The following is a 23179-nucleotide window of genomic DNA, read 5'->3' as shown; positions in this document are numbered from 1 at the left end:
TGACTAGTCTTGCCGGGTCTTCGGATGGTGTTTTTATGTGCCACCGACACAGGTGCTAGATGAGGCTGGCGAACGGCCACGATCGGATGGTGTTTGTCATGTGCCCACCGCACTGACTACGGCACTGATGGATTTCTTGTGTGCCACAGGCACTGGTACCACAAGATACAAATTCCATTGATGTTCATCTATTTTGTCTATTTTGATTTGATTTGATTTGATTTTCACTTGCCTCAACCGGTCTTCACAAGTGTCACAAGAAGGAAGGTATGCACAGGTGGACTGACTAGTCTTGCCGGGTCTTCGGAAGGTGTTTTTTATGTGCCACCGACACAGGTGCCAGATGAGGCTGGCGAACGGCCATGATCGGATGGTGTTTGTTACGTGCCCACAGCACGGAGGCCGGTCGATGCGGAACTGGCTACGGCCACGTTCGGATGGTTCTCATGTGTGCCACCGGCACTGGTACCACAAAGTGTGTGCCACCGGCACTGGTACCACAAAGATACAGATTCCATTGATGTTCATCTATTTTGATTTGTTTTGATTTGATTTTCACTTGCCTCAACAGGTCTTCACAAGTGTCACAAGAAGGAAGGTATGCACAGGTGGACTGACTACGTCCCAGGTAGGGGCCATGGGTTATGGCCTGACTAGTCTTGCCGGGTCTTCGGATGGTGTTTTTATGTGCCACCGACACAGGTGCTAGATGAGGCTGGCGAACGGCCACGATCGGATGGTGTTTGTCATGTGCCCACAGAACGGAGGCCAGTCGATGCGGTACTGGCTACGGCCACTTTCGGATGGTTTTCTCTTGTGTGCCACCGGCACTGGTACCACAAAGATACAAATTCCATTGATGTTCATCTATTTTGATTTGTTTTGATTTGATTTTGATTTTCACTTGCCTCAACAGGCCTTTGATTTTCACTTGCCTCAACAGGCCTTCACAAGTATCACAAGGAGGAAGGTATGCACAGGTGGACTGACTACGTCCCAGGTAGGGGCCATGGTTTATGGCCTGACTAGTCTTGCCGGGTCTTCGGAAGGTGTTTTTTATGTGCCACCGACACAGGTGCTAGATGAGGCTGGCGAACGGCCACGACCGGATGGTGTTTGTTATGTGCCCACAGTACGATGGCCAGTGATGCGGTACTGACTACGGCCACGTTCGGATGGATTCTTGTGTGCCACCGGCACTGGTACCACAAGCGTACTGACTACGGCCACGTTCGGATGGATTCTTGTGTGCCACCGGCACTGGTACCACAAGCGGTACTGACTACGGCCACGTTCGGATGGATTCTGTGTGCCACTGGCACTGGTACCACAAGGATACAAATTCCATTGATGTTCATCTATTTTGATTTGTTTTGATTTGATTTGATTTTCACTTGCCTCAGCAGGTCTTCACAAGTCGGAAGGTATGTACAGGTGGACTGACTACGTCCCAGGTAGGGCCCACGGGTTATGACCTGACTAGTCTTGCCGGGTCTTCGGATGGTGTTTTTATGTGCCGCCATGTTCCCACAGCACGGAGGCCAGTCGATGCGGTACTGGCTACGGCCACGTTCGGATGGTTTTCTTGTGTGCCACAGGCACTGGTACCACAAAGATACAAATTCCATTGGTGTTCATCTATTTTGATTGATTTTCACTTGCCTCAGCAGGTCTTCACAAGTGTCACAAGAAGGAAGGTATGCACAGGTGGATCGACTACGTCCCAGGTAGGGGCCACGGGATATGGCCTGACTAGTCCTGCCGGTCCTCTCATGCACAGCACACTTCCATAGGACTCGGTCTTCAGTCATTTCCTTGGTGAGACCTAAAGTTCGAAGGTCGTGCTTCACCACCTCGTCCCAGGTTTTCCTGGGTCTACCTCTTCCACAGGTTCCCTCAACTGCTAGGGTGTAGCACTTTTGCACACAACTATCTTCAGCCATTCTCGTCACATGACCATACCAGCGCAGCCGTCTCTCTTGCACACCACAACTGACACTTCTTAGGTTCAACTTTTCTCTCAAAGTACTTACACTCTGACGATTATGAACACTGACATTACACATCCATCGGAGCATACTGGCTTCATTTCTTGCAAGCTTACGCATATCCTCAGCTGTCACGGCCCATGTTTCACTACCATGTAGCATGGCTGTACGTACACACGCATCATATAGTCTGCCTTTTACTCTTAGCGAGAGACCTTTTGTCACCAGCAGGGGTAAGAGCTCTCTAAACTTTGCCCAGGCTATTCTTACTCTAGCAGTTACGCTTTCAGCACACCCACCCCCGCTACTGACTTGGTCTCCTAGGTAGCGGAAGCTATCAACTACTTCTAGTTTGTCTCCCTGGAACGTGGTAGAAGTTGGACTCTGCACATTTCCAGTGTTTATTTCTCCTGAGCATCTGCCACAGACAAAAACTATTTTCTTAGTTAGCCTTCCTTTGACATTGCTGCACCGCTTATGTGTCCATAGCTTACACTTGGTGCACCTTATAGAGTTTCTACCTACACCTTTTTTACAGATCGAGCAAGGCCATCTACCTGAAGTCGTTTGTGGTTGGTCCACCTTCCTACTTATTAGGACTTTGGTTTTGGCTATATATATGTATATATATATATGTGTATATCATCATCATCATCATCATCATCATCGTTTAGCATCCACTTTCCATGTTAGCATGGGTAGGATGGTTCAACTGGGGTCTGGGAAGTCAGAAGGCTGCACCAGACCCAGTCTGATCTGGCAATGTTTCTACGGCTGGATGCCCTTCCTAATGCCAACCACTCCATGAGTGTAGTGGATGCTTTTTACGTGCCACAGGCACAGATATATACACATACATACATATATATATATATCTTAGTCAGTCAGTGGTGGGACTCCTCTACTTCATATGTTCTTAAAATTTAAATCCACATCTTTGTCTATATATCTACCTCCTCTATAATGTTGCCAGTTGATTTGAAAATTTTTGTATCAATGGAAAACCTCTATAATTGGCTGATGAGTACTCAGCATCTTAAATCTGTTGTAATACTTACAACATTTAATAAAATGATGTAGTACGAAACGATCATACCAAATTACCGTTGCTTATTTTGATTATATATGTGTATATATATATATATTATATATATATATCAATTAATCAATATAGGGTAGCAAAAAATTCAATAGAAATTTATCGCTACCAGCGGTCTAGTGAGAAAGACAAAATAGTCAAAGACTATATATATAAATTCATATTTTATATATATATATATAAATTCATATTTATATATATATATATATATATATAATATATATATATCAATTAATCAATATAGGGTAGCAAAAAATTCAATAGAAATTTATCGCTACCAGCGGTCTAGTGAGAAAGACAAAATAGTCAAAGACTATATATATAAATTCATATTTTATATATATATATATAATTCATATTTATATATATATATATATATATATATATATATATATATATATTATATATATATATATTATATATATATACACACACACACATGTATATGTGTGTGTGTGTATACATAAATATATATGCTTTTCCATGCTTGCATTGATTAAATATGTTATCGAGAGACAGTTTTATTGTCAGATGTACTTCTGTTTTGTTGCTAACTCTCGCATGGTTTTCAAATATGCAGACTTTATTTCATATATGCATGTGTGTGTGTGTATACATCCATACACACACACACACACACACACACATACACACACACATATACACACACATATATACACACACACACACACCACACACATATATACATATACACACCCACACATATGCATACATACATACATATATATTTATCCGGTCCTATTGCATGGTTGGGCTGTTAGTGACTAACCTAGGAACCCCACTGAACTTGCTTGGTGGAGAGAGTATTTGTTGGGTACCCTGTGGGACAAAAAAAACAAACTGTCAAAACGCATGAGTAGTCAACCGTCATCCAACAGAATGCGTACATTTGTACATATGTATATATTGCTTTATATATCTTATTTATATTCTTAAATCTCATTTTTGTTTTGCTGGCAACAAGTGGGGGTTGGCGTCAGGAAGGTCATCCGGCCGTAGAAAACTTGCCACACCCATAGCGCTGCGTATATGTACATACATTTTGTAGGCGTGGGCATGGCTGTGTGGTTAGGGAGCTTGCTTCCTAGCTACATGGTTTCGGGTTCAGTCCCACTGCATGGCACTTTGGACAGGTGTCTCCCACTATAGCCCCGAGTCGACCGAAGCTTTGTGATTGAATTCGGTAGGCGGAAGTTACTGCCGTGTGTGTATGTGTGCATATAGCTGCTCAGTGCCTCTCTGAAAGAGAGAGAGAGAGAGAGGGGCAAATGGGGCTCCTTAGCTATGGTGAGGGCAATCCATCTATGAGAAGGAAAGCTCTGATATAAAACCAGGTTTGTAGTTGCTGACAGTCTCTTTAGTTGATGTACACCATCAACATCTACTTACTCGTAGGGCAGTCTTTGCTCTCTAGCTTTTGAGGAACTAAACCAGGAGAAGGCCACTGTGATCTCAAATCTGTGATCAATTTAGCATCTGACACATGGCACACTGTGCACCAGTGCAGGTAAATGCTTTTTTGATGGAGAGAATGTGCATTGTGCTGCACAAGCAGTGACTACTATAAAAAAATCATCATCTTGTTTACCAACCTCTTGGTTCCGGGTTCAGTCCAACTGCGTGGCATCTTGGGCAAGTGTCTTCTACTATAGCCTCGTGCCGACCAAAGCCTTGTGAGTGGATTTGGTAGACGGAAACTGAAAGAAGCATGCCGTATATATGTATATATATATATATGCGTTTGTGTGTCTGTGTTTGTCCCCCTAGCATTCCTTGACAACCGATGCTGGTGTGTTTATGTCCCTGTTACTTAGCGGTTCGGCAAAAGAGACCGATAGAATAAGTACTGGGCTTACAAAAGAATAAGTCCCGGGGTCGAGTTGCTCGATTAAAGGTGGTGCTCCTGCATGGCCGCAGTCAAATGACTGAAAGAAGTAAAAGAGTAAAAGAGTATCATCATTGTTCGACCGTGGTTGAGACAATGGAATTTACCATGCTACGCCAGACTTCACGGTCCATCATAGCATTACGGAGGTCCTTTTGCTGGATGCCTGTATCACTGGAGATTACATCAGGGTAGGAGAGTGTGCACCCTCTGGTGTTGCGAGTAGATGGCTTCCAGAGGAGAAGAGTAGAAATTGCCTCGTTTTCAGCTCTACAACAATGTCCAGCAAACTGGACTCTCCTACCTTTCACAAGAGATGATACAGGTGGTAGTTTCCCATATATTTGCATTTTGGTTGGATGACGCTTCCACGAGAGATTTTGAGCTCTCATAAGTGGGCGAGTGTAGGTTCCATCCAACCACCTCTCAAGCTTCTTTGTTATCTGTAAACAAAACCATGTGTAGGTAGTTCAGTAAAATGCTATCATCAAATACCACTGTCATGTTTTGATAGTGAGAGTGTATCCCCTCCTTCCACTAAAACAAATCTTATGACGATAAAGGGATAGTGACGGTAACAGCTGAAGGATGTCACTGGAAGGTCTTAGCTTGAACTATGCGCATAGGTGGGGAAAGACAGATGACCACTTTACACAATATCTGTGGATAAACAAAGCAGCCCTGTTTAGGATGATAATGTTTTTCTCCTATGGAGGAGGTTTCGAGAAAATGCAGCCCCAAAATTGTTTACTCACGTTGCTCTTTCTCATTAGGTGCAAATGACCGAGCACCCAAATCTGCACCAGGGATTTTAGCAGATTGAAAACAAAAATCTCTTTATTGCATCTTGGATTGTGAGAATTCTTCAGGACAGCAAGAAGAATATAGAATATAGGATGGAAGCACTCCGTTGGTTACAACGACGAGGGTTCCGGTTGATCCGAATCAACGGAACAGCCTGCCCGGGAAATTAATATGTAAGTGGCTGAGCACACCACAGACACGTGTACCCTTAACGTAGTTCTCGGGGATATTCAGCATGACACAGAGAGTGACAAGGCCGGCCCTTTGAAATACAGGTACAACAGAAACAGGAAGTAAGAGTGAGAGAAAGTTGTGGTGAAAGAGTACAGCAGGGATCACCACCATCCCCTGCCGGAGCCTCGTGGAGCTTTAGGTGTTTTCGCTCAATAAACACTCATAATGCCTGGTCTGGGAATCGAAACCGCGATCCTATGACCGCGAGTCCGCTGCCCTAACCACTGGGCCATTGCGCCTCCACTATAGAATATAGGACTGCTTTGGTTGCCCATGTCTTGAAGAAAAAAAAAACATCAGAATAGCAGCTCTTTCGGAAACCAGATTTCCCTCTCCTCGCTGGCCACACTCTGCTAAGATTGTGGTCAGCTACAGGAAGTTGATGGTCAATACACTTTTTTTCTGGATGGGTAATCCTTAGGAAGTAAAGAAAGAGGCAGGTGTTGGGTTTGCTATTTGGAATGACCTAGTGAAACAACTTGAATCTCTGCCAGTTGGCATTAGTGAAAGTTTCATGTCATTGCATATCTGCATTGGCAAAAATAAATATGCAACTATTTTCAGCTGCTATACTCCAACTGTGAACTCAAATGAAGTGGTCAAAGAGCAGTTCTGCTCTGAGATACATAGCGAATTGAGAAGTGTTTCCATCCATGGTAAAATTTCTCCTTTCAATGGATGTGTAGGCTGTGACACATTCATATGGGGTGATGTAATAGGAAAGCATGGCGTTGGCAAGGCAAACTCAAAGAGCCATCTACAGCGATTGCTTTGCAGTGAATATGGACTTTTGATTACCAATACTATTTTCCAACTCCCCAACCACTACAAAACTACTTGGAAGCATCCTCGATCAAACCCACCATCCGATCGTGGCCATTGCCAGCCCCGTCTGGCCTCCGTGCTGGTGGCACGTAAAAAGCACCATCCGATCGTGGCCATTTGTCAGCCTCATCTGGCACGTAAAAAGCACCCACTACACTCATGGAGTGGTTGGCGTTAGGAAGGGCATCCAGCCGTAGAAACATTGCCAGATCAAACTGGGCCTGGTGCAGCCTTCTGGCTTCCCAGACCCCAGTTGAACCGTCCAACCCATGCCAGCATGGAAAGCAGACGCTAAACAATGATGATGATGATGATGATATATCTGTGTTGTACAAGCATTTATCACTATAATCCAGTGATGTGCAGATGTTCCTTTATGGTGGCCTCATTTGTCATTCCATGAATGAATAAATGATTGATTCATTGATTGCTGGATTGATTGAGTGATTGGTTGATTGATTGATGGATTGATTGATTGACCATTCAAATTCTAATGTTTGTTCTGCTAACTATTTTGTTGCAGTATTCTTGACCAACAGCAGAAACAAGCCATACCGTTCCAAGGTGGGTGTTTGCTGGGAGATTTTGATGGACGAATTTTTGTGTCTTCTAGTAAGGAGATCTATGCCTTGGTACCAGTAGCTTGGGAAAAACAGGTAAGTACTACATGAATTTTTTTTACCTACTTGGTCCATTACTAGATGGAACGTAGTGTTTTAGACAAGTAGTTTCCAATGTGGACTCTTGTGCAACAGTGGACTCAGACTTAGAACCTTGGCTGGGTTGAATTTCATGATTAACAGATGGAAAGCAAAGTAGGGAAGGGAGGGTAAAAAGTGCAGAAATGGGATAAGGTTCAGAGGTGGAAGTAGAATGATGGAGAAGTAAGTCAGTGATACACATGAGAGGAGGTGCAAGGTAAGGCTAACAGTACAGATATAAGGAGGTGCAAGGTGCAAGGCTGACAGTACAGATATAAGGTGAGAAGTAGTTGTTTTACATGAAAGCAAAATTTCTTGTCAGAAACAGCCACACAAATGGTGTAAGGATATTACTTTACTTGTGGTGACATTCACCCTGGGCGGGTTGAGTCAACTTCTTCCTCGGAAGAAGTTTTGTGGGAATATGTGGATTTCACAAGCTGTCCCCAACAATCCCGCATGTAGAGACATCCTGTTTGCTACAGATTGTCCGCAGACACAGGGACAGAAGTACAGTAGATAGAAGGTTGAGAGAGCAACAGATAATGTGTAGGTTGTAGTTTGGGCTTGTTACATTTCTGTAGTTGTTGTCATTGCCATCCTTGCTGTCATCGTCTGTTCCACAGCGTGGCACCTTGAATAAATGCCTTCTACTATACCAGGGGTTCTCAGCTGCAATTCATATAAGATTCATATAAGATTTCATGGATGGAATGTAGTGTTTTAGACAAGTAGTTTCCAATGTGGACTCTTGTGCAATGGTGGACTCAGGCTTAGAACCTTGTTTAAAAAACACACGGAAAAATGTTGCTTGAAATGTTGTCTTTACTAATTTATTTACTAATTTATTTTTCAAAACGAGAACAAAGAAAAAATAATTAAAAAAACTTAAAGCATTTATCTATGAAGCTAGTCGTAAAATTCCTTAGGAAATTCTCTAGAAAGATGAAAGAAAAATATATATGAGCAAAAGATGTCAACAGCAACAACAACAATAATGACACTGAGAACAGAAGCAACAAAAAAGAATACACACACAAGCATTGGTACCAAAGGACATGGTCAGTGTTACCCAAAGCAATCCCAGTATGATCAAGCATGATCAACCGAGACTGTAGTTATTATTCAACCAGCTTATTCTTGACCGCTCATAGGTCCTCTACTGCTTGGTTTGGCTTGGCTTGACTTGCAGCAATTCTTTTCCAATTAAAACCACCTATCAGTGGTGTCAGAACTGTGGCTTCTCAGTGTGTGTCCCTGATCACTGAGCTTTGCACCCTGTCAAGTAACATTACTCCAGAGACTCTTTGGCAGAACCTTATTTCAACAATATGTATTCACGATCATATTCTTTCGGTCATTACCCAATGTTCAATACTATACGTGTTAATATTCTCAAAATATTATTCATTTGTTTTTTCTTGTTGTTTTTTTGTCCTTTCAGATCCAAGCACTGCTTGCAGACAAAAGAGTTACAGAAGCTTTGGATTTAGCCAAGAATTCAAACCGAACTGGTGTCAGTAAAGAAAAATTTCTCAAGGTATGACATTCTATGTGTGTTATATATCTAAGTACCATGCTTTCATTAATTGTTTTCTCACCATCCTTTACTCTCTCCATAAATTGTTGCTACCTCTATCCAGACTTGGTTCCTGTTCTGCTGCCAAGGCCAACCCTGATACTTAGTCATCACAGCATTGGCACTCCCACTCACTCTTGTATAATGTGGACAACCCTTTACATCCTTTACTCTCTCCATAAACTGTTGCTACCTCTATCCAGACTTGGTTCCTGTTCTGCTGCCAAGGCCAACCCTGATACTTAGTCATCACAGCATTGGCACTCCCACTCACTCTTGTATAATGTGGACAACCTTTACATCCTTACTCTCTCCATAAACTGTTGCTACCTCTATCCAGACTTGGTTCCTGTTCTGCTGCCAAGGCCAACCCTGATACTTAGTCATCACAGCATTGGCACTCCCACTCACTCTTGTATAATGTGGACAACCTTTACATCCTTTACTCTCTCCATAAACTGTTGCTACCTCTATCCAGACTTGGTTCCTGCTCTGTGCCAAGGCCAACCCTGATACTTAGTCATCACAGCATTGGCACTCCCACTCACTCTTGTATAATGTGGACAACCTTTACATCCTTTACTCTCTCCATAAACTGTTGCTACCTCTATCCAGACTTGGTTCCTGTTCTGCTGCAAGGCCAACCCTGATACTTAGTCATCACAGCATTGGCACTCCCACTCACTCTTGTATAATGTGGACAACCCTTTACATCCTTTACTCTCTCCATAAACTGTTGCTACCTCTATCCAGACTTGGTTCCTGTTCTGCTGCCAAGGCCAACCCTGATACTTAGTCATCACAGCATTGGCACTCCCACTCACTCTTGTATAATGTGGACAACCCTTTACATCCTTTACTCTCTCCATAAACTGTTGCTACCTCTATCCAGACTTGGTTCCTGCTCTGTGCCAAGGCCAACCCTGATACTTAGTCATCACAGCATTGGCACTCCCACTCACTCTTGTATAATGTGGACAACCCTTTACATCCTTTACTCTCTCCATAAACTGTTGCTACCTCTATCCAGACTTGGTTCCTGTTCTGCTGCCAAGGCCAACCCTGATACTTAGTCATCACAGCATTGGCACTCCCACTCACTCTTGTATAATGTGGACAACCCTTTACATCCTTTACTCTCTCCATAAACTGTTGCTACCTCTATCCAGACTTGGTTCCTGTTCTGCTGCCAAGGCCAACCCTGATACTTAGTCATCACAGCATTGGCACTCCCACTCACTCTTGTATAATGTGGACAACCCTTTACATCCTTTACTCTCTCCATAAACTGTTGCTACCTCTATCCAGACTTGGTTCTGTTCTGCTGCCAAGGCCAACCCTGATACTTAGTCATCACAGCATTGGCACTCCCACTCACTCTTGTATAATGTGGACAACCCTTTACATCCTTTACTCTCTCCATAAACTGTTGCTACCTCTATCCAGACTTGGTTCCTGCTCTGCTGCCAAGGCCAACCCTGATACTTAGTCATCACAGCATTGGCACTCCCACTCACTCTTGTATAATGTAGACAACCCTTTACATCCTTTACTCTCTCCATAAACTGTTGCTACCTCTATCCAGACAGGTTCCTTGATCTTTTACATCAAGGAACCTGTACTGGCCCCTTCCTTTATTCTTTAAGTTTCCATCACCTAGCACACAGCTTCTATCCACTTCCCCTCTCAACTGTAGCCCTGCTCAACCAAGGGTGATCTTAGTTCTGTGACCTCACTCATCATCACCATCTTTATTTCTGTTTCCCTGGTCTACTAGATCAGGGATCAGTGGAGGTGCAATGGCCCAGTGGTTAGGGCAGCGGACTTGCAGTCATAGGATCGCGGTTTCGATTCCCAGACCGGGCGTTGTGAGTGTTTATTGAGCAAAAACACCCAAAGCTCCACGAGGCTCCGGCAGGGGATGGTGGTGATCCCTGCTGTACTCTTTCACCACAACTTTCTTTCACTCTTTCTCCCTGTTTCTGTTGTACCTGTATTTCAAAGGGCTGGCCTTGTCACTCTCTGTGTCACGCTGAATATCCCCGAGAACTACGTTAAGGGTACACGTGTCTGTGGAGTGCTCAGCCACTTACACGTTAATTTCATTCACGAGCAGGCTGTTCCGTTGATTCGGATCAACCGGAACCCTCGTCGTCGTAACCGACGGAGGGCTTCCAATCCAGATCAGGGATGATCTGAGAGTAAACAGTAACGACAGCATCAACATCAACAACCGTCTCTTCTTGTTTCAGATGCTCAGTCGCATTCAGCAGCAAGCAGCTTTTATTGAATTTTCCTTGGGACATTTTAGCGAGGCTCATGAATTATTTCGAAGCGGCGGAGTTGATGTTAAAGAGGTCAGTTTATAATTTCATTTTACTTTTGTTATCTTCTTTCTCGCCTTCTAATACACCATTAAACCATATTCTAATTTTGTCTTTTTCCTTTTATTTTTGCTTTTTTTTGCTTCTTTTTTTTTTTTGGTAAGTTTTTTTCTTTCCGTGTTTCTTTATTTCTTACTTTTTTATTTTTCCTTCTTTTATCTTTTACTTGTTTCCATCATTGGACTTTGGCTATGCTGGGGCACCACCTTAAAGGGTTTAATCAAACTAATTGACCCCAGTCAGGCACTTAATCTATCATTCTCATTTGCCAAATTGCTAAGTTATAGAGACTAACCAAATCAACACCGATTGTCAAACAATGGAGGGGGACAAACATAAATGTGTGCACGCGCATACACACACACACACACACACACACAAACAACAGGCTTCCACACAGTTTTCATCTACCAATTTCACTTACAAGGCGCTGATTAGATTAGCTCTATTGTATGAGATACTTGCCAAATGTGAACATGCAACCAGACATAATTTTCTGTGCAGATTCATTCAGGGCCTTTCCATTTGGCTAGTTTCCAAGCAAACTGAATAAAAGGAAATAAATAGTGAGGATGAGCATGTCTCCGCAGGGCACCATTTGATCATGGTCGTTGCCAGTGGTGTCCGACTGCCCCCGTGCCGGTGGCATGTAAAAAGCACCATTCGATCGTAGTCATTGCCAGTGCCACCTGATTGGCTCCTGTGCTGGTGGCATGTAAAAAGCGCCATTCGAGTGTGGTCATTGCCAGTTCCACCTGACTGGCTCCTCTGCCAGTGGGATGTAAAAAGCACCATTTGAGCCTGGTCGTTACCAGTGGCGCCTGACTGGCTCCTGTGCCAGTGACATGTAAAAAGCACCATTCGAGTATGGTGCCTGACTGCCCCCATGCTGCTGGCATGTAAAAAGCACCATTTGAGCATGGTCGTTGCCAGTGGTGCCCGACTGCCCCCGTGCTGGTGACATGTAGAAAGCACCATTCGAGTGTGGTCATTGCCAGTGCCACCTGACTGGCTCCTCTGCCGGTGGGATGTAAAAAGCGTCATTCGAGCATGGTCGTTGCCAGTGCCACCTGACTGGCTCCTCTGCCAGTGAGCTGTAAAAAGCACCATCCGAGTCTGGTTGTTGCCAGTGGCGCCTGACTGGCTCCCGTGCCGGTGACATGTAAAAAGCACCATTCGAGTGTGCCAGCCATCAGTCAAACCATCCAACCCATGCCAGCATGGAAAGCAGATATTAAACGATGATGATGATGATGATGATGATGATGGTTATTACTAACATACATTCCAGATAATATTACCTTCCAGAGAAGTGAGCACAGAATTACCCACTGGAGAAATTTACAGCATGTGTGACAACTCCTAGTAATAATAGACATCAAATACCAATTGATGCACTGAGCTGGAACATAACTGAGAGCCACCATGGTTTCTGCTCTGATATATCCCTCCAAACTCTGTCTCTCTCACCATCTCTCTCTCTCTCTCACACACACACACACATATGTATGTGTGTGTGTGTATATATATATATATATATATTATATATATATATATATGAAAAAACAAGTCAAGATAGAAAATGCTAAAATAATTTTATAAAAAACATTTCAGTACCGGTTTCAGTCATTTGAGACCTTTTCAACTGTAACAATTAAATAATTAAATTTAGAAAAATTAAAAGAAAAGTTTTTTTAAAAGAATATTTGTATAGTGGGGGTGCCCCAGCATGGCCACAGCTCATGAGCTGAAACTAGATAAAATAAAATAAAATAAAAATTGTGTTAAAATATAAGTGGTATTTTCCTTGTTTCTTTCTGCCTTTCTCTGTTTCTCCTGTTTACACTTGTGGGTTGGAGGTCATTGTGAATTCTTGGTAGGGAAGAAGAAGAAGAAGGATGAGGAGAAGGGGGAGAAATTTGGGAGTGCCTTGATTGAAAGGTTTGTTTATAGAATATTTCAATAGAAATATTCTCATGAATTGAACAGCAACTGCTAGTGGCCACTGACCACTCAAAATACAACAATCAAGGCACTCCCAAATTCTCCCCCCCCTTCTCCTCATCCTTCTTCTTCTTCTTCCCTACCAAGAATTCACAATGACCTCCAACCCACAAGTGTAAACAAGAGAGACAGAGAAAGGCAGAAACAAGGAAAATTCCACTTATATTTGAACACTATACAAATATTCTTTTAAAAACACTTTTCTTTTAATTTTTCTAAATTTAATTATTTAATTGTTACAGTTGAAAAGGTCTCAAATGACTGAAACCGGTTCTGAAATGTTCTTTATAAAATTATTTTAGCATTTTCTATCTTGACTTGTTTTTTCATATATATCAACTCATGTGTTCCTTTTCATCCTTATACATACATACATACATATATATATATATATATATATATATATATATTCAAAAGTATTAAGGAATGACCCTTACAGGTCATTCAACTCACTTGAAAAGAGCAGCCAAACTCAAACCGCAAAAATAGTTGTAATTCTGAAAGCTAAAGGAGAAATAAAAACATTTATCCCTTTCAACTTTGTACCCTGCAAGGTTTCAACAATTTTTACGCAATCGAACTTAATTAAATTAAATTAAATCCGTTTACGATTGGCTTGTTTCATCAGCAAAGTCACCAAAAGAAAAGGAGAACATATACGCACAAGGCGACACCACTGAAGCCCCAAGTGTATATATCCTAATTTTTCGAAATCCAACGTAACCACGCCAAATACTCAGCAGCAAATATAAACTGCTGATACAATTTCAGAATTAGTCAAAAATTATTAATGTAAGTATATATGAGTGTGTGTGTGTGTGTGTGTGTGTACGCGTGTGTGCATGTGTGTGTGTATGTGTGTATATAAAGCTATGAGCATAAAAAGAAGGCAACACATGATGGCAAATTTTAACAAATGTTGAATTAATTTTAATGCTTAAACAAACAGGGAAGAGTCTTGATGTTTCGGGCGCTTGTCTTTTGTCAAGGTAAAGAAATGAGGGAAAGTGTTTGGAAAAACAAAAGACGAAAAAAAAAAATGGTTAGGGGCCAGGTTGGAAATGTTATTCTATGGGGCTGTTGTTAGGAGGGTAGGAGGAAGCAGGATGGTGCATGCATGTATGGAAGTGGTCATGGGGGAGGTGTGCTTATGGGTGTGGTGAAATGGATTGCCTGTGTTTTCTTGGAATATGTATAGGTGTGACGAGGTATGTAAGTATTGGAGTGTAGTGACATGGGATAGTGGGTGGCGAGGAAGACATGCAGGTGCATAAATCTCGTATGGAAGAGGTAGGTATGGAGGGGCCAAGTATATGCAAGCATAAACATGACATGAGAATAGGAAGTGTGTATGTGTGTGTGTGTGTGTGTGTGTGTATACTATCGATACATGGAAAAAATTTGTGTACATTGTATTTAGTTTAGTCACATTTTTTTTAATTGTTTCTGTGAAATAGAGACATAGTGAAAGTATAGTTCTGTTAACTGAATAATCGGTTGCTTTTTCCAGAAATTCAGAAATAGCACCTAAAGGCTTTTGCTGTGCATGTCATAGAGAAAGAAAGAAAGAAAGAGAGAGAGAGAGAGAGAGAGAGAGAGAGAGAGAGAAGCAGAATGTATGATGAAAGATTTCCAGACAATGGACATGAGTTGAAATAATGTAAGAACAGTCATAAATGAGTGAAGGAAACATTTTATCTAGTGCATGTGTTTATTTGGCAAAAAGGAAACTAAATGAGCATCCCATAATACAACAATATCTGTTTCAATACAAGATTTCACATCAAGAATCTTGCAAAACAAATTGATAATATATATATATATATATATATATATATATATGTAGGTCCCGGGTTGAGTCGGGGTTAACCACAGTAAATAAGGTACTCAATACATAGCAGAGTAAATTAATTTATTATATAGAAGGAGCTTCTACAGGACTAGAACTGTTTCATTCAAAAGAAATCATCAGGAAGCACAGGGCTTCCTGATGATTTCTTTTGAATGAAACAGTTCTAGTCCTGTAGAAGCTCCTTCTATATAATAAATATATATATATATATATATATATATAATATATATATATATATATAATATATATATATATATATATATATAGGCGCAGGAGTGGCTGTGTGGTAAGTAGCTTGCTAACCAACCACATGGTTCCGGGTTCAGTCCCACTGCGTGGCATCTTGGGCAAGTGTCTTCTGCTATAGCCCCGGGCCGACCAGTGCCTTGTGAGTGGATTTGGTAGACGGAAACTGAAAGAAGCCTGTCGTATATATGTATATATATATATATGTGTGTGTGTGTGGGTGGGGGGGTTTGTGTGTCTCTGTTTGTCCACCTAGCATTGCTTGACAACCGATGCTGGTGTGTTTACGTCCCCGTCACTTGGCCGTTCGGCAAAAGAGACTGATAGAATAAGTACTGGGCTTACAAAGAATAAGTCCCGGGGTCGAGTTGATCGACTAAAGGCGGTGCTCCAGCATGGCCGCAGTCAAATGACTGAAACAAGTAAAAGAGTAAAAAGAGTAAGAGTATATATATATCATCATCATCATCGTTTAACGTCCGTTCTCCATGCTAGCATGGGTTGGACGGTTCAACCGGGGATCTGGGAAGCCAGAAGGCTGCACCAGGCTCCCGTCTTATCTGGCAATGTTTCTACAGCTGGATGCCCTTCCTAACGCCAACCACTCCGTGAGTGTAGTGGGTGCTTTTTACGTGCCACCTGCACTGGTGCCAGGCGAGGCTGGCATCGGCCACGGTCGGATTGGTGCATTTTATGTGCCACCAGCACGGAAGCCAGTCGAGGCGGCACTGGCTTCGGCCATGATTCGGATGGTGCTTTTTACGTGCCACCGACATGCCACTGGCACAGTGGCATATGTGTGTGTATGCATACACATACATATAGATGTGATTTGTCTATTCTATTATCATCATCATCATCGCGATATGCTGGTAGAATCGTTATCACACTGGCCAAGATGCTTAGCGGCATTTTGTCTCTGTTTACGGTCTCAGTTTAAATTCAACCAACCAAGGTTGACATTGCCTTTCATTTTTTCAGGGTCAATGAAATAAGTACCAGTTACACACTGGGGTCAATGTAATTGACTAGCCTCTTTCCCCAAATATTCAGGCCTTGTGCCTTTAGTAGAAAGGCTTATTATTTTTATTATTATTATTATTATTATTATTATTCTCTTTTACTGTTTTACTTGTTTCAGTCATTTGACTGCGGCCTTGCTGGAGCACCGCCTTTAGTCGAGCAAATCGACCCCAGGACTTATTCTTTGTAAGCCCAGTACTATCGGTCTCTTTTGCCGAACCGCTAAGTGACGGGGACATAAACACACCAGCATCGGTTGTCAAGCAATGCTAGGGAGACAAACACAGACACACAAACACATACACACACATATATATATATACATATATACAACAGGCTTCTTTCAGTTTCCGTCTACCAAATCCACTCACAAGGCATTGGTCGGCCTGGGGCTATAGCAGAAGACACTTGCCCAAGATGTCACGCAGTGGGACTGAACCCGGAACCATGTGGCTGGTTAGCAAGCTACTTACCACACAGCCTATTATTATTATTATTATTGTTATTATTATTATCTGATTGAATTACATTTTAGTTCATCTTCTGACCAGGTCTCAAACAGAGACCTAAGGAATTTATATATTAGATAGAGAGTAACTTCCTGTGAATATGGGCGGTTGATATCAAAAATCTTTTGAGTTCATAGATTGTTGATTTCCCTGGAATCTGGTCAAGCCATTTGTCAGTACCTTTCGGGATCAATCCCAGGGCATCTACAACAACAGGGATGATTTTGGTTTTTAATTGTCATGCCCTAGATATTTCAATCTCAAGGTCCTTATATTTTGACAGTTTTTTAGATTTCTTTGCTGAGATGTTTCTGTCAGTAGGTTCTGTCTTGTCAATTAGGGATAGAAAAGGTGGATAGGCAGGTATTTGAACTGGAGTGAAATTAGTGTCAGAAAAATTTGGAGATGGAGAATGGTTTGGATGTAGTGAATATCAATTTGGGGATGAGACGTAAAGAAAAGGAAATAGGACTGAGTCGAGATTTTATGGTTTTAGCAATGTTAGTGTATTACAATCAATACTTTGACTATACTAGTTTGTTCAGGTCGGTGTCCTAACTACACAACTGCATTGTGTCCTTTTGTGTCATCCTGCTCCATCAAACATAAATGACAAACCCTATATCTTCTTTCACTCTTGTTTTGACCAGCTAATCAGTTTGTATCCGCGAATGCTGATGTCATCCTGTCAGTTCACACGGTCTGTGCCACCACTTCATGACATTGCCGATGTCAATCAGTTGACGAAAGGGGACAACTCGAAACTAACTGAGTACAAAGAGTTTCTACAGCTCTACCTGGAAGAGATCAAACACATGCCAGTTGCATCTGGCAACGAACAGGTAAGACTAACAACACCTATGTAATCATTCGAAATTTCTCAGGTTGTAAAGTCATTCATTTATCTTTTATCTTTTACTTGTTTCATCAGTCATTAAACTGCGGTCATACTGGAGCACCACCTTGAAGGGTTTTTGGTAAAGCAAATTGACCCCAGTACTTTTTGTTATAAATGTGGTACCTTTTTCTATCAATCTATTTTGCTCAATCAGTAAGCTACAGGGATGTAAAAAAACCAACACCAGTCATCAAGCAACAGTACTGGGGGTGACAAACACAGACACAAAACACACACATAACATACACACATGCACACTCACACACATGCACACACACACACAACACGTTTGTATATATATATAAGAAGCTTACTTCCCAACCACATGGTTCTGGGTTCAATTCCACTGTATAGCAACTTGGGCATGTCTTCTACTATAGCCTCGAGCCTACAAACCCTTGTGTTTGTGTCTGTGTGTGTTTGTATGTGTGTACGTGGAGTTGTGTGTGTGATGTGTGTGTGTGTGTGCGCATGAGGTTGTGTGTGTCAGGTATATATGCATTCCTGTGCATGTGTGTGCATGTGTATGTTCGTGTGTGTGCGTGTGTGCACGTATGTATGTGTGCATGCATCTGTGTTGTTTGTGTGCAAGTATGTGTGTGTGTGGTGTGTGTTGGAGGTATATGTAAAGTATATGTGCATTCGTGTGTGCGCGTATGTGTATATACGTATGTGTGTGTGCAAAGGTACTGCTCCAGTGTGGCCACAGTCACATGACTGAAACAAGTAAAACAATAAAAAAAGCCACGCCATTTTAATCCCAAGCAAGGCTCGGTACTTCTGCTAGAATATATATATTACTTTATGTATGTATATATACATACATGTATATATACATATATATGTATGTATATATGTGTATATATATTATATATATATATATATATATATATATATATATATATATATTTATTTATGCACAACAACATCAATCAAATGCACTATCTAAACCTAAGCATGTAGAAAGTCTTCTGTAAAATTAAGTAAAATTATAATTAAGATTATATATATAAATTAAGTATAAGAATGTGAATGCATTCCATCTTGCTCTTGTTTCTTAGAAAAAATGGGCGGGAAGCCATGTTATAAACTGTTTCAAGATTATTTGATAAATTATCAGAAATATTCCTTGAATTAAGTGTATAGAAGGAATGTATTTAAGTCCTCCTTCCATGCTGGCATGGGTTGGATGGTTTGACAGGAGCTGGCAAGCTTAGCACAGTCTTCTAAATTACCAACTCCTGTCAAACTATCCAATTCAGGCTAGCGTGGAGGGAGAATGTTTGATGATGATGATGATTCTTATCATCATCATCATCGTTTAACGTCCGTTTTCCGCGCTAGCATGGGTTGGACGATTCGACCGGGGTCTGGGAAGCCAGGGGCTGCTCCAGGCTCCAGTCTGATCTGGCAGAGTTTCTATGGCTGGATGCCCTTCCTAATGCCAACCACTCAGCTAGTGTAGTGGGTGCTTTTTACGTGCCACCTGCACAGGTGCCGGGGGGGGGGATCCGGCATCGGCCACGATCGGTTGGAGCTTTTAACGTGCCAGCGGCACAGAAGCCAGTCAAGGCGGCGCTGGCAACGTTTGGATGATGCTTTTTATGTGCCACTGGCACAGAAGCCAGTCGAGTCGGCGCTGGCTATGGCCATGTTCGGATGGTGCTTTTTATGTGCCACCGGCACAGGCATCACAACTACTATTTCCATTGATATTTATTTCGACGTTCATGTTCATGTTCATATGTTTAATTTATATAATTGTATGAAGGTTGTCTAATATGTTTTGATTTAATTCAATATGTCTGGTTTATGTTCTGTGATGCATAAATATAAGTTGTTTAATAAATGATGAACCATTTACTGCAGTGTATGTTAATTTAGTTGTCTAGTATAGTGACAAATCAATTAACAACTGCTAGTAATGTTTTAAAAAAAGATGGGTGAATGTAGCAAGGATGGCACGTATGAATGATGAAGCCACCTTGAGCATAATCCTATAAACCCAGAAATTGAAAACAGAGGGTTACCCACTTGTGAATAAATGTGGTAACATATAACAATATTGACTGAGGTTACCGTGGTCTTTTTCGTAGGCTTTTCTTTCCACGGATAAACCTTATCTGCTTCCTCCTTTACACGGTACATCATGACACTGTGATACACGATCCCTATTGATGGTTTTTTTTTGTCCTCTTCCCCTTTTTTCTTCTTTTTCCTTTTTCTTTTCTTTTGTTTCTTTTCTTTTTTTTCTCCCCCTTTTATGATCCCTTTTGATTGAAAACCTACGCCACATTTTTTTGTTTCTTTTGTTTTTTGTTTTTTGTTTTTTTCATCCCCCCCAAATAAAAGCTCTACCTTGTAATTTGTCCCCTCTGTGTGTAGCCCTGTGTGGCCAATAAAGAAACTTAATAACTGCTGGTAATGATCATGCTTGAATGGTGCTTTTTACGTGCCACATCTTCAGTGTTTACTGCTCCTGATCATCTGTCACATACAAAAACTATCTTCTCAGTTAGCCTTCCTTTGATATTGCTGCACCTCTTATATATTTCTTTACTACCCACAAAGGGCTACACTCAGAGAGGACAAACAAGGACAGACAAATGGATTAAGTCGATTACATCGACCCCAGTGCGTAACTGGTACTTAATTTATTGACCCCGAAAGGATGAAAGGCAAAGTCGACCTCGGTGGAATTTGAACTCTGAACGTAACGGCAGACGAAATACGGCTACGCATTTCGCCCGGTGTGCTAACGTTTCTGCAGGCTCGCCGCCTTGCTGCACCTCTTATATGTCCATAGCTTACACTGCATTGTATATTGCGTACCATTTTCTATTAGTAGGGATGGACATTTTTGTTTAAGCAGAAACCACTTGGGTTCTGTGAATCATTTGCCTCTGGTACCTACATCATCAGCAACAGAACATATTTTTTTCTGGATTTTCAGTACAGTGTATTACCTGTTATTTGTGTTTAATCGCATGGTTTGAAGTTCAGGTACTGGTGCTTATCTGTGTCTCCATATGTACCTGCTGTACGAGTGGAGGCACATGGCCTAGTGGTTAGAGCAGCGAACTCGCAGTCGAGGGATCGCGGGTTCGAATCTTAGACCGGGCGATGTGTGTGTTTATGAGCGAAACACCTATGCTCCACGCGGCTCCAGCAGAAGGAATGGCAAACTTCTGCTGACTCTTTCACAACAACTTTCTCTCACTCTTTCCTCCTGCATCTTGCAGCTCACCTGCGACAGACCGGTGTCCTGTCCAGGTGGGGAACCTATACGCCAAGGAAACTAGTAAACAGGCCCTTATGAGCCAGGCATGGCTCGAGAAGGAACAAACAAAAAAAAAAAAAACCTGCAGTAACATTATTCTCAATTACCATTATTTTGAGAAATGGTAATTTTGTGTTACTCATCTCCTTTATGAATTTTGAAGTTGGGTGTAAATTCATCATCATCATCATCATCATTTAGCATCCGTTTTCCATGCTAGCATGGGTTGGACGGTTTAACTGGGGTCTGTGAAGCCGGAAGGCTTCATCAGGCCCAGTCAGATTTGGCAGTGTTTCTACAGCTGGATGCCCTTCCTAACGCCAACCACTCCGTTCAACCTATACATGTTCTCTTCCTCATACAAACTATTTTAGTGATATTTTGTGTACACGTGTTCTTTTCTTCTGTATATTGCAGGTCATTGATACTGCCTTAGTAAAACTCTACTCTGAGAATAAGAATGGAGATCTGCTAACCCTCGTTGCCATTGACCCCAAGTGTGAATTAGCTGACAGTGCTGAGTGGTTAGAGAAATACCATTGCTACCACCCACTTGCCATGCTCTACTACTCCCATAGGGACTATGACAAAGCTCTGCAGACATGGATGAGGTTCGTGTTCCATCAACACTATCATCATCATCATCATAATCATCATAAGATTATCATCATCATCACCACCACTATCACCATCACTACTCCTCCCCATCTCTACCATCAACACTATCATCATCATCATCATAATCATCATAAGATTATCATCATCATCATCACCACTATTACCATCACTACTCCTCCCCATCTCTACCATCAACACTATCATCATCATCATCATAATCATCATAAGATTATCATCATCATCATCACCACTATCACCATCACTACTCCTCCCCATCTCTACCATCATCACTATCATTATCATCATCATAATCATCATAAGATTATCATCATCATCACCACCACTATCACCATCACTACTCCTCCCCATCTCTACCACTATCACTACATCATCACCATCATCAATATCATCCTCATAATCATCATCGTCATCACCATCATCATTTCCTCCATCACCACTATCACCACCACCACCATCTTCATTATAATCCTATTACACTATTCTTTCTATTTCAGATTAATTAGTGGTGAACTTAATGACGACACCTTCCCTGGTTTGGATTTCGTTGTGGAAATTTTGGCTAAGTAAAGCCTTTTATCTTCACTTTATTCTTTTCTTATTTGTTTCAAAAAACAATCTGTCCTTCTACATCACCTCTGTATATGTCTAAGAAAGCATAGTTGCTCATGATAGTAATTGCAGCAGCAGCAGCAGCAGTGGTAGTAGTGGTGGTGGCAGCAGCGCACATTGTGTGGTGCATGAGGATGAATTTTGCCTTTATATGTATGAAGAAGTGTTGGCCTCTCTCTCTCTCCCTCTTTTACTTGTTTCAGTCATTTGACTGCGGCCATGCTGGAACACCGCCTTTAGTCAAGCAAATCGACCCTGGGACTTATTCTTTGTAAGCCCAGTACTTATTCTATCGGTCTCTTTTGCTGAACCGCTACGTGATGGCGACGTAAACACACCAGCATCGGTTGTCAAGCAATGCTAGGGGGACAAACACAGACACACAAACACATACACGAACATACATATATATATACATATATACAACAGGCTTCTTTCAGTTTCCGTCTACCAAATCCACTCACAAGGCATTGTTCGGCCTGGGGCTATAGCAGAAGACACTTGCCCAAGATGCCACGCAGTGGGACTGAACCCAGAACCATGTGGTTGGTTAGCAAGCTACTTACCACACAGCCACTCCTGTGCCGCTTGTACACTAA

The 23179-nt window shown here is 41.8% G+C and overlaps 1 protein-coding gene across 1 annotated transcript in view; it reads left to right on the top strand.

Moving 5' to 3' along the window:
* LOC115217124 (transforming growth factor-beta receptor-associated protein 1) overlaps nucleotides 1-23179 on the top strand; it is an 81660-nt gene that overhangs the window by 38439 nt on the left and 20042 nt on the right. Inside the window, exons 9-14 of the mRNA XM_029786728.2 lie at nucleotides 7380-7512; nucleotides 9002-9097; nucleotides 11389-11493; nucleotides 17805-17996; nucleotides 21750-21943; nucleotides 22466-22534. Of these exons, the coding sequence (XP_029642588.1) occupies nucleotides 7380-7512; nucleotides 9002-9097; nucleotides 11389-11493; nucleotides 17805-17996; nucleotides 21750-21943; nucleotides 22466-22534 (789 nt within the window). The remainder of the gene's footprint in view (nucleotides 1-7379; nucleotides 7513-9001; nucleotides 9098-11388; nucleotides 11494-17804; nucleotides 17997-21749; nucleotides 21944-22465; nucleotides 22535-23179) is intronic.

This window comes from Octopus sinensis, linkage group LG11, assembly GCF_006345805.1.
Source record: "Octopus sinensis linkage group LG11, ASM634580v1, whole genome shotgun sequence".
Taxonomy (NCBI): domain Eukaryota; kingdom Metazoa; phylum Mollusca; class Cephalopoda; order Octopoda; family Octopodidae; genus Octopus; species Octopus sinensis.
This window is presented reverse-complemented; position numbering and strand designations above follow the sequence as displayed.